Below are 12,454 nucleotides of genomic sequence, written 5' to 3'. Positions count from 1 at the left end.
AGAGGTCGCGGTAGGGACTGATCAGGAGGTGTGGATTAGGTACTGGGGAGGTCGGAGACGACAGATCCAGTGTCGAGGGAATCGGAGATAATGCCAGTATGGTCAGCGGCGTCCATTTGCGGGGACAACCATGGAGACAATTATTCACTGTATATTAGAGTTAGAGTTGTTGGAATATTCTTTTTAGAATTTTTATTTGTTTCACCAAAAAACTTTTGCAGTCGGGCAGCATAACATGCCTGCCTATGAAAATCCTTTTTCACATGCAGTTGTTTTGTCCATCTAGGAAAATCTCAGATTTTCACATACACCTATGCTCAGGCGATTGCTCCACGTGCCTACAAAAATTCAATTTTTTATAAGAAAGAACCCAAAAATTCAATTTGGCCTTCTGGGAAAAGCATCTTTCCAGTAGTGAGAATATAGCACAGGTGCTTACATAACTCAACCAGTCATCCAAATCCAAATCAAGAAGTAATTTTTTCATGTAAAGTTACAGTGGTAGTAACAACACACGGTCAAACTGGAATTACTTTTACCTCCTTAGGATGATGTTCATGACTCGTAAATTTCATGGAATTACTAAGGTCATATACCTCTGCAGCTCTGCCTGATAGTGATAGTACAAGCCAAGACACCGAGACAGGGTGTACAACAGCAAGTCTCCATGCATTGCTAAAATATATAGAAGAGAACTATGTGATGACAAAGGTCTCTAAACCACATGCTAGAACATAGTACTAATTAAGCATAACTCAGTGGAGGCACCAGCATCCTAACACAAGCTGTTTCATAACAAAGAGCCAGCCCCTGCTGACAGGACTCAGGTTCGCCGATGAGCCGAGAAAATTGCAGCACGCTTTCTGCAGCCCGGAGCAGTGGTGCTGATCAGCCAGCAACAGCATGTTCGACACCGTGCCCGTGCTAATGTGCTTGCACAGCTTCTCCTCGCAGATCAGCTTCAGCCTCTCCAGGTTGTACCGATCCGCCGCGACGAGCAGATGCTGGCACATGATGCCTTCGTCCTTCTTCTTCATCTCCGGCAACGAGTCGGTGTACACGAAGCGGAGCAGCAGCTTGAACACCCGCGCTTCCATGTCCTCGACGCGCACGACCACGGCGGCGTTGCCCTCCTTCATCAGGCCGTAGAGCTCCGCGCCGAAGACCGGCGACCGCGCCGCGAGCACGCACCGGTGCGCGGCGAACCTCTCGCCGGCGACCTCGAACACCACGTCGGCGCCCTTCTCGGTCTCCAGCAGCTCGCCGAGCTGCAGGTTCATGTCGGGTGGGGGCACGGATACGAACGATTTGGGCGGGAGCACCTCGGTCGTCTCAACAAGGAACTCGCGGACGATGGCAATGTCGCACCGGATTGTGAAAGAGTCGTCTCGGAGATCCTTGGACTTCTCGAAATCTTCCCTTTTGATGAACTTCGAATAGCCCCAAGACCAAGAAGAACCATCACCAAAAGTTCTCACTGTTTTGGATGTTAGTGTAGGCAGCGCCTTTGCCTGGTCTGCGAAACAAATCTGAAACAGCGTCCACACCTTCACGCTCTTGGTCTTGGTGTTTTTCTTTTCGTCGAGCAAGAGGTAAAACGACATGTAATCTGCATTGTCGGTGTGGTCCCCGTTGGGATAGTAGTAGATGCGCCAGCGGTGGCCGCCGACGATGAACTGGCTGGATGCGATGGCCGTGCCATTGGGGGTGCCCTTGGTGCGCGAGTAGCCGTCGATCTTGAGGAGGTGGTACCCGGTCTCCGTGTCAGCCACGATGGTGGAGGTGGAGGCCGACCGCGACGAGTTGCCGGCGGCGGAAGAGGACATGGCAGGCAGGGGCACTAATTGCTGGCGTATTAGGAGAAGTAGGGGAAGGGCAGAGCCGCAGAGGACGATGAGAAGAAAATTAAGGGACGATCGAAATTAGTAGTATATTATTAAGAATTAGATTAGGATCAGTACACTAACCTTCTTGTCAATGTTCACCTGGAGTCCCAAACGAATTCCCAACATTGATGGTTAAACCGTATTAGTTTACAACGGACGGCGGCTTGGTTGTGTGGGATTTGTGAAGATGCAGGACTCCGAAACTGGCCGGCGCCCATTCTTGGTTACTGGCCAGTCTCCAGCGAACAAAGGGAAACTGTACGGGAAGAACACTAGTACAGAATTCATTTTTTTCTGCGGTCAAAATCCATTTTTCCGTACGGGAGGTAGCGCCCGTCTGCATTTTTTCCGTACGGGAGGTAGCGCCCGTCTGCATTCAGGGGTTTGCGAAAATCAATATTTTCGTATGCGGGCGGCCCAACCGCACGGGATAATCGATTATCCCGTGCGGTCGTGTTAAGTGGACCGCGGTCAAGTTATACCGCCCGCACGCAAAAAAAAAACACAAAAAAATAAAAGTAGAAAAACCCTAACCCTAACCCTAGAATCGCCGACCACTGCACCCGGCCACCGCCGCTCCCGTCGTCGTCGCCGTCGTCGCGCCGGCTCCCCACCCGGCCACCGCCGCCGCTCCCGGTTGCCGCCACTTGTCGTCGAGCCCGCCCGTCATCGACGCGGTCGTCACGCCTGCCCGTCGTCGTTGCGGTCTTCATGCCGCCGCTGCCGCCGTCGAACCTGCCCGCCGCCCGATCACACGGATCCGAGGAGGGGACTACCACAGCGGCCAGATCCAGGCAGGGGACGGCCGCCGCCTGCGGATCCGGGCGAGGGCCGGTTGCCGTCGCTCCTCGCCGCCGCGCCCGAGTTGTTCACCACCGCCGTCCACCAAGCCGCTCGCCGCCGTGCCCACCCGGTCGCTGCCTCGTCGCCCGCCGCTGTGTCGCCTCCCGCCCGTTCTCGGCCGCTGCCTCGTTGTTGGTGCCGCCGAGCCGGCCGCTTCCCGCGGAGAGGAGAGGAGAGGAGAAGAGAAAGAGATCAAAAAAGGGATAGAGAGGAGGAAAGTGAGAGAGAGAGGAGTGAAAATAAAAAAGGATAGGAAGGGAGAGAATGTGTGAAAATTTGGTAGTGAGTGAGAGGGAGAGGTATTTTCGCGTGCGGTCCACTTAATATGCTTGCACGTGAAAATCGATTTTTCTGTGCAGTCATGTTACGGAGCCGCACGGGATAATATTCCCCATTATGCTGTGCGGTCGGATTAAGACGCCCGCACGGGATAATGCATTTTCCCGTGCGGGCGATGGCCCGGCGCTGGTCGCCCGGTTTTTCTAGACGGCGCCACTTATGGTTCGCTTGGATTCTACCGGGGGCATGTTCCACATGGAAGCTCAATAAGTCAATAGCTCAATAAGTAATGACATTAACTATCAATACGTCTCTATTGAAGAATAAAGAACTGTTTCTTTATTCACTTCATATTATAAATTGTTTTAAACTTTTTCCTAATTAAACTTTTATCTAATCAAACTTTTTAATGTAGACTAAGTTTACGGAAAAATACCCCTCCGTTTTACATTATAAGTCGTTTAATTTTTTTCTAGTAAAGTTTAACTAAGTTATATAAAAATGTAGTAGTATTTTCAACACAAAACAAATAACTAATTTTCTTTTCTAGATGTTGCTAAATTTTTCTATAAATTTAGTCCTAAGAAAAAAAAATTCAAACCGACTCGTATGAAATGGAGGAAGTAGTCAATGTGTCATCTATTGAAGAATCAAAAAACTTATATGAATCTGAAATATTTTGACCTCCTCACGACTCCTCCTAAGGATATATGCTCATAAGTCATACTCCCTCTGAGGAACCGGCTCCTCTGACGTAGAGAATTGTACGTCAGAGGGACGTTCGACTCCCGATAGCCGTCGCTTGCGCATCCAACGGCTCCGGTCCGCGCGTGCCCGATGTATAGCCTTTCCGTACGGTGCCCATTCGCAGAATCGCAGCCGGGAGCTCACGCCAAAGGGAAGCACCAGCCGCCGGAGCCGTCGCTCGAGCCATAGCCTAGCGACGGCCGACGAGAATTAAGCTCCGTTCGCCTAGGAAGACGAAGGTGCAGGCGAGCAGCTTGGCAGCGTCGCTGGCGGGACGAAGTCGCCGTAGCCGACAGTGGTCATGTGTGTGTCCTTGTTTTTAGCAGCATCCTAGAGTAGATTGCATCAGGTTTCAATTTCTATTGGCATCGCATTCCTTCGGACGTGCTTAGTTCATGTCGCGGCGCGTCCGCGTCGTGCGCTCCGCTTCGCTTGTGTGGGATGGAACACATTCGCGGCAATGGCAGCGAGGTGAGGGCGCGCATCCAGGAGGCCACGATGCATGGTGAGTTTTTGTATTCTGCAAATAAAAGGATGAGAAAATAAAAAGCTTCAGTGAGCCAGTGACACTTACACAGCACCAAAACTCCCTCTGTCAAACACCTTGTGAGTGCACTGTTCATCTTCTTCCTCCAGACAATCTAGAGTTTGTGAGCCAAGTCATCGATTGGGGCTGTCAAAGGACGGCGATCTCTCCGAATCTGGTTTCCCAGGCAGAGGAGGGCATTGACGCGGTCTCGTGCGGCGAAGTGCGCGAGCACAGACACCTCGAGTGCGCCGCACATCCTGTGCTTGTCCGGCAGCAGGTACATCATGTTATAAAACCAGCCCCGAAATCGACATCGGTAGCTAAACGCGGAAGAAAACGCCATAGGAGATCCAAAACGATGACGACACCGAGACACGATATTTGGTAACGGAGTTCAGCCGTAGCCTACATCTCCGGGGCACTGATTATGGGGGCTCCTCCCCGATCCAACATATACAGCGTATCAGAGTTACAATGACTCATGGCCGGTAGACGCCGGCAGCCGCTCCCTCTCGCTATGCTAAGTCGCCATGCAGTTACAACAGGCACGCCCCTATATTTATGAGAGATTCTAGGATAGAGTCCGACTCATACTCTAGTACTAATACCTATTACAAGTCCAAGTCCTAACTGTAACCGACTACGTCCACATATTCGACACAAACTCTAACAAACTCCACCTTGGCGAATATGCCATGCCAACTTGAATCTGTTACTTGCTCGAACCTCCATGTACCAGGACTTGAGTTGGTTCTGCCGCAGCTCACGCCGAGCCACCCGACGAGCCTACGCCAGGCTCGCCGCCTTCAGGATCATGCACAGCAACACCAACATACCCATCTTCCATGACTCCACCTGTAACAGCACTCCCTTGTAACTTGTACAAACATGAGCTTGTCCTCTCACCAGTCATAACAGTCTTGCCGTCCTTCATGATATTCATGGTCTTCCTATCAGAATCCACCTGATACAACCAACCTGTCTCATGTAGGCTCCCAAGCGAAACAAACTCTTCCTTAATCCCGGCACGTGTCTCACATCTGAAAGTAGCACCTCGTTTCCATCATACATCTTGAAATTGACATCGCCCACTCCAACAACACGATAACTCGTGCCATCGCCTAAGTAAACAACACCAAAATCACCAGATTTGTATGAAGAGAACCACTCCCGCTTCGATGTCACATGATAGGAACTAGCTGAGTCCAACATCCACGCTTCTCCAGACATCTCGTCAGACACTGTGAGAATCTCATGACTACCGCTATCTGAATCATCACCACGAGCTGCTAAACTTGCAATGCCACCTTTCCTCTTCTTCAGTAACGGGCAATTCCTCCTTATATGTCCAAACTCATGACACTTATAGCACCGTGCCCCCTTCTCCTTGCTCTTCGACACCCCCGCTTCATGATCATGCTTATCCTTGACCAGCAAACTCTTACCCTGAGAAGCTTTCGTTGCCTCGTTTTTCTTTGATCTTCTCAAGTCTCGTGCAAGTAACGACGAAATTATCTCCTCAGTTTTGACAGTATCCTTGCCGTGCGTCAGGGTAGTCACCACATGTTCATACGACAGTGGAAGCGAGCACAGAAGAATTATGGCCTTGTCTTCATCATCCAGTTTCACATCTAACTTACTTAGATCCACAACCAACTGATTGAAGACGTCCACGTGCTTCCTAAGATCTGACTCCTCTTGCACCTGCAAACCATACAGCTGCTGTTTGAGATACAACTTACTCGTCAGCGACTTGGACATATGTAGGCTTGCCAACTTGTCCCAAATTTCCTTCGGCGATTTTTCATCCATGACCTGGTACATGACAGAATCCGAGAGACTCAAGCGTATTGTTGCAGCTGCCTGTGCCTTCATCTCATTCCACTTGTCAGCATCAATCTTTTCCGGCATCGTCTCCTGAAGTGCCTTGGATATCCCCTGTTGAGCCAACAGATCCTTCAGCCTCATCTGCCAGAGAACGAAATTCCCGGTGCCATCGAACTTCACCACCTCAAATTTGGAAACCGCTGTTGCCGCCATCGACGATAATCAACTCAACAGCTGTTGCCCTGTTAAATTGATCTGCTCTGATTAATTGACCCACCGACTAAACTTGCACAGTCACCAGCCGGACAAAACCAACCCTTTTTTTTCCTCCAAAAAACCGGTCGGTTTTCTTTTCTAGTCAATAAGCCAGTCAACAGCGGTCAAAGGGAATCAGATAGAAACCGATCTCCTTTCCTCCTCATTCGGCCTCCTCGCTCCTCCTAGAAACCGTGCCTGCGGCGCTTCTTTCTGATGCGCCGCCACTTTGCGCCCTGCTCCTCACGCCGCCGCCGGCCCCGCAAGGAATCTCAGCATCGTCTGCCCGCCTCGGGAACCGTCGCCTCCCTCCGCCGTCGCGCGCCTGTGCCGACCCCACGAGGAGCCGAGGGGTCGCCGGCCTTGGGAACCCGCCTGGGAGCCGCCTCCACCGAAGACCTGCGCCGGTTCCTCGCCGGGAACCACCGCAGCCGCTGCCGCAAGCTCCTGCCCGAGCTCCGACGAATGCCGCCGAGTACCACGCCGCCGCGCGCCACCTGCAATGACGTGTCTCCAGCTGCCCGTGACCTCGCCGCCCAAACCACCTCCGCCTCTGCGAAAATCGGGTACGACTCTCGCCCTCTGCTAGGTGATTTGTTTCGATTGCGTTGTTGCAATCCCATGGTCCTCTGCTACTTTTATCTGGGAAAAATTGAGTCTGATTCCTGAACGAATCGAAGTCCTCGTCCGATTCCCCTTCGTGTTGAAACTTGGTATCCACTGTTTGTCTTCAATTGTGTCCGTGCCATGCCCGAACCGGAGACGATTCCATGTCCGTGTCTTCCACACCACAAACCCTTAAGACCGAACCCTGCACGACCTAGCTAAACCCTAGCCAGCTCCTCGGCATCGCCCTGATCTCTGTCGCCGGCTCGGCTTTGACGCAGGACGCGCACACCGCCGTGACCCTAACCTCCTGGGCTTCTTCATATCTCTGACAACATCTAGCACCAATGCCAAGCACCACCGATGACTCCACCAACAACTGTTGTCATTGATCTACAGCCCGTGTGGTTTTCTTCTTGTCTGCTAGAGGGAAAAACAGGTTGAACCAATGCCTCTCCAGGGTTGAACCGCTACTGGATGCCGGTCTATTCGCCCTAGGCTTTGTTCAGCCATATGCCACAAAATACGCCGCCTTTGAAGCAATTCCATCGTGCAAATACCTCGTCAACACCTCCAAAACAGCCTATAGGATCCACCTGCTCCGACTTCCGATTGATCGCCATCAATCTAGTCGCGAGCCGAAGCCGACAAGTCGCATGCTGTCTTCCCAGCCGCTGAACGACCCGAGCGCTACGTCTAGACGTCTCCCTGTCGAACGCAACTCATCGAAAGGCCCGGGCCACCCCGCCCAGAGTGTTCGAATCCACTGATCAAGAACGCCGATCGCCTCCAGCTTCAATCAACCCGAGCGTGTGGCCGCATGTCTCCCTGTCGAGAGTAGCTCACCGGAAAGTCCGAGCCACCCGCCCGAAGTGTCCGACCCACCGATTGATTTGCCAATCGCTTCCGCCGCCATCATCCCGAGCACCACGTCTAGTCATCTCCCTGTTGAAAGCAGCCATCGACGGTTCCGGCCGCCGCCAGAAGTGTTCGATCCACCAATCAAGACTCCGTTGATCGCCGGCGTGCTCCACCTTGCGCCAATGCCCCTCCCTGGGCATTACAGCAGGCTACGAGGTGTGGAGCACCTCTATCGCGCCTCTACCATGGACCTCCTGCAGACTCTGAAACCACTTGTTACAAAACCAGCCCCGAAATCAACATCGGTAGCTAAACGCGGAAGAAAACGCCATAGGAGATCCAAAACGATGACGACACCGAGACACGATATTTGGTAACGGAGTTCAGCCGTAGCCTACATCTCCGGGGCACTGATTACGGGCGCTCCTCCCCGATCCACCATATACAGCGTATCAGAATTACAACGACTCACGGCCGGTAGACGCCGGCAGCCGCTCCCTCTCGCTATGCTAAGTCACCATGCGGTTACAACAGGCACGCCCCTCTATTTATGAGAGATCCTAGGATAGAGTCCGACTCATACTCTAATCCTAATACCTATTACAACTCCAAGTTCTAAACTGTAACCGACTACGTACACATATTCGACACAAACTCTAACACATCATCGTGTTCATCGGGCGACACTTACACCTGGCGCTTCTCTCGGCGCTGCCGAACCGCAGGTGCTCATCGTCCGCGTCGTCAGGGGACCTGTTGGCCAAGACGGAGCCCATCAAGGACAGCGCATGGGAGGGCTGCGTCCAGTTGCTCAGCTGTGTGCCCAAGCTCACCGTCACGCTATCGCGGCTCCGGCAGACGATGCTAGAGCAATCTGATGGCGACGAATGGGCTTATGGGCCGAACGAGAAGGCTATCATCACACGCGGACAGGAGCCATTGGATGCGCAAGCGACGGCGATCGGAAGTCCAACATCCCTCTGACGTAGAATTCTCTATGTCACAGGAGCCGGTTCCGTCCCTAATATAAGAGATTTTGATTTTTTGTTTACACTGTTTGATCATTCGTCTTATTAAAAAAATTTGAAATTTTTTTTATTTTTTTACTTACTTTATTTCCAAATTACTTTAAGCACAACTTTTTATTTTTTATATTTGCACAAATTTTTTAAATAAAATGAATGGTCAAATAGTGTAAGTAAAAAGTCGAAATCCTTTCATGGGACGGAGGGAGTAACTCATATAAATTTTATGGAATTACGAACATCATATACGGATATACCTAGCACAAAAGAGCTTGAATCATAACGACCTACTTCAATTTTGACCCTATCCCCCATCAGTATTCGTATAGAACTAGACCGGATCTTTCCTGAAATATAGCCCAGGATGATGGTGTCATTCTCTCGGCGAACGTGGAAAATTCCGTTGGGTAGGGCTTCCATAACTAAACCCTCGAAAGTAATTTTTGCTTCTCTCGGTTTTTTTTTTCTCTCCTATTTTTCTTTTCTGTCATATTTTTTTCTCCTATTTTTCTTTTTTTATTTTCAAACAGTGTGTACAACTGCAAGTCTTCATGATAAAACAGGAGAAGAGAACTACGTGATGAGAGAAAGGTTAAACCAAATGCTAGAACACACTAATTCAGTGGATGCACCAGCATCCTAACACAAGCTCTTTCATAACAGAGAGGCAGCCCCTGCTGATAGGACTCAGGTTCGCCGATGAGCCGAGAAAATTGCAGCACGTTTTCTTCAGCCCGGCGCAGTGGTGCTGATCAGCGAGCACCAACATGTTCGACACCGTGCCCATGCTAATGTGCTTGCACAGCTTCTCCTCGCATATCAGCTTCAGCCTCTCCAGGTTGTACCGATCCGCCGCGACGAGCAGATGCTGGCACATGACGCCTGCGTCCTTATTCTTCATCTCCGGCAACGAGTCGGTGTACATGAAGCGGAGCAGCAGCTTGAACACCCGCGCCTCCATGTCCTCGATGCACACGACCACGGCGGCGTCGCCCTCCTTCATCAGGCCGTACAGCTCCGCGCCGAAGACCGGCGACCGCGCCGCGAGCACGCACCGGTGCGCGGCGAACCTCTCGCCGGCGACCTCGAACACCACGTCGGCGCCCTTCTCGGTCTCCAGCAGGTCGCCGAGCTGCCGGTTCATGTCGGACGGGGGCACGGACACGAAGGTCTCGGCGAGGTGGGTCAGTCTTCCCCTTCTCGGCACGGATCTTGCGGACAACGACCATGTCACACCGGACGGTGAACGAGTCGTGCCTGAGGTAGTCGGACTTCTCGAAATCCTCGGTTTTGATGAACTTGGGAAAACCCCAAGTCGTATACTCACTAGTCACTACCAAAAGTCCTTACTGTCGTGGACATTATGTTATGTTGTTGCTTGTAATTAATTCACTTTGTCAGCGAAACTAATCTGGAACTTGGCTTGCACCTTCAAAATTGGGTTAGTCCGTTCGTCTAGAGAGAGAAAGAACGATATGTAATCAGCGGAGCCGACGAACTCCCCATTGGGATAGTAGTGATGCACCAGCGGTAGCCGCCGACAGTGAACGGGTTGGATTTGATGGCCGTGCCAGTGGGGGTGCCCTTGGTTAACGAGTAGCCGTCGATCTTGAGGAGGTGGTACCCGGTCACCCCGTCGGCCACAATGGCGGAACAGGACATGGCAGGCAGGACAATGTTTTGATGGCGAGCTTGTCGATGCTCTTGTGTATAGGTTTAGGGCGGACAGCACGGAGCAAAGAGACGAAGGGATGTACTTAACAAAATTACTGCATTAATAATTACTAGAATAGGATTAGTACTGATCTTTGGAGTCCCATAAGAATCCCAATTTTGCTTGTTAAACCATATTACTTATTTTATAACGAATTAGTACTAATCTTGGTTGACTTGCGTGGTTAGGAATATGTGAAGATTCAGGACTCAAACTGATCGGCCGTTCTTGATTACTGCCTGGTCTCCATCAAACAAGGGGAAACTGTATAAAGGAAGCAAAACAATCCTGTCAAAGGGACATTGACTATCGTTCCGTTCATTTCTTTTAAGAGTTGGATGAAGATAAAGATTTTTGTGGCACGTTTTTCAAACTGCTAAACGGTGCATTTCGTGAGAAAACTTTCTATATGAAAGTTGCTCTAAAATATCATATTAATCTATTTTTTAAGTTTGTAATAATTAAAACTCAATCAATCATACGTTAATATCACCTCGTTTTACGTAAAAAACTTCATCTTAATCTCCAGAGAAAAGAACACCACCCATATATATATATATATATATATATATATATATATATATATATATATATATATATATATATAGTGAATCTATTCTACACCCCTCCCCTAGAATAACTATTCTACACCCCTCTCCCATGGGTCAAACTCACCTCCCCCAACCTCCCTTGGGCCCAAAACCCTCCCACCTCGGTCAAAGCGTCCTCCCGCCGGTCAAACCCGCCCACCACTCCTTCCCCCACCTACCACTTTGCTGCTCTTGTCTTGTAGGAATCGTGCAGTAACAGGACGGTCATCGTGCAGTAACAGGACAACATTATCGCAGTAACAACGTCAAAAAGTAGCCATGATGGATCTAGTTTCGTTAAGCGTTTTTTTATGATCTTCATGGTGCAAACGATTTGGAAATACAAGATATAATGTGAGAGATATTGCTCTCTAAAGATTGAGATTTACCTATTTTTTAGTCCTCGTCTCACTGGAACAGCGTATTAACACGACGGCTAATATGCAGTAACACGTCTGCTTTTCACAGTAACAACGTTAAAAAATAGTTATTATGGTTCTAGTTTCATTAAGCACTTTTTTTTACGAACGCCATGATGCAAATGGGTTAGAAAAATAAGACATGACACATGTACGTTAGTACTCTCTAAAGATTGAGATTTAAAATACTCTAGATCTAAAAAACATTACTACTATAGGGCCACTGTTACTATGCATGTTCTCTGTTACTGCAAATTTCATCATATTGTTACTGTAAAAAGTGCAGTAACAACCTATACATTTTTGCAGTAACATATAATGTTACTACCCTTCTGGGATAATGTTACAGCCGAATCATAGTAACAAGGTATGATTGTTATAGGTACATAACTGATTTGTTCACAAATCATCATATGGTGATTTGGTTAGAAGTGCTCACCATAAACCATGAGATCATGGGATCAAGTCTTGAATCCACCAATTTATTTTTATTTTTTCTAAAAAAGATAGAAGGAGGGAGAGAAGAAAAAAAGAAGAAAAGGAGAGATTGGGGGGAGGCGCGAGAGGGAGAGGGAGCGCGGGAGGGAGGTGGGGACGGATGGAAGGTGGGAGGGGGGTGTAGAATAGTTATTCTAAGAGAAGAGTGTATAATAGAGCCTCTCTCTCTCTCTATATATATACACACACACTTCTTTTGGTGTTCTTTTCTCCTGAAGATAAAGATGCAGATTAAGTTTTTTACGCAAATTTATTTTTTCTAAAAAAGATAGAAGGAGGGAGAGAAGAAAAAAAAGAAGAAAAGGAGAGATTGGGGGGAGGCGCGAGAGGGAGAGGGAGAGGGAGCGCGGGAGGGAGGTGGGGACGGATGGAAGG

General features: G+C 49.6%; 1 protein-coding gene and 1 pseudogene across 1 annotated transcript; both read right to left on the bottom strand.

Moving 5' to 3' along the window:
* Window positions 1-569: 569 nt before the first annotated feature.
* On the bottom strand, window positions 570-1,919 carry LOC4348679 (BTB/POZ and MATH domain-containing protein 1). Its single transcript, XM_015757596.3, has one exon. The coding sequence runs from the start codon at window positions 1,824-1,826 to the stop codon at window positions 756-758; it is 1,071 nt and encodes a 356-aa protein (XP_015613082.1). The 5' UTR covers window positions 1,827-1,919; the 3' UTR covers window positions 570-755.
* Window positions 1,920-9,477: 7,558 nt separating this feature from the next.
* On the bottom strand, window positions 9,478-10,520 carry LOC9270861 (BTB/POZ and MATH domain-containing protein 1-like; annotated as a pseudogene).
* Window positions 10,521-12,454: the final 1,934 nt, after the last annotated feature.

This window comes from Oryza sativa, chromosome 10, assembly GCF_034140825.1.
Source record: "Oryza sativa Japonica Group chromosome 10, ASM3414082v1".
In the NCBI taxonomy this organism is placed as follows: domain Eukaryota; kingdom Viridiplantae; phylum Streptophyta; class Magnoliopsida; order Poales; family Poaceae; genus Oryza; species Oryza sativa.
This window is presented reverse-complemented; position numbering and strand designations above follow the sequence as displayed.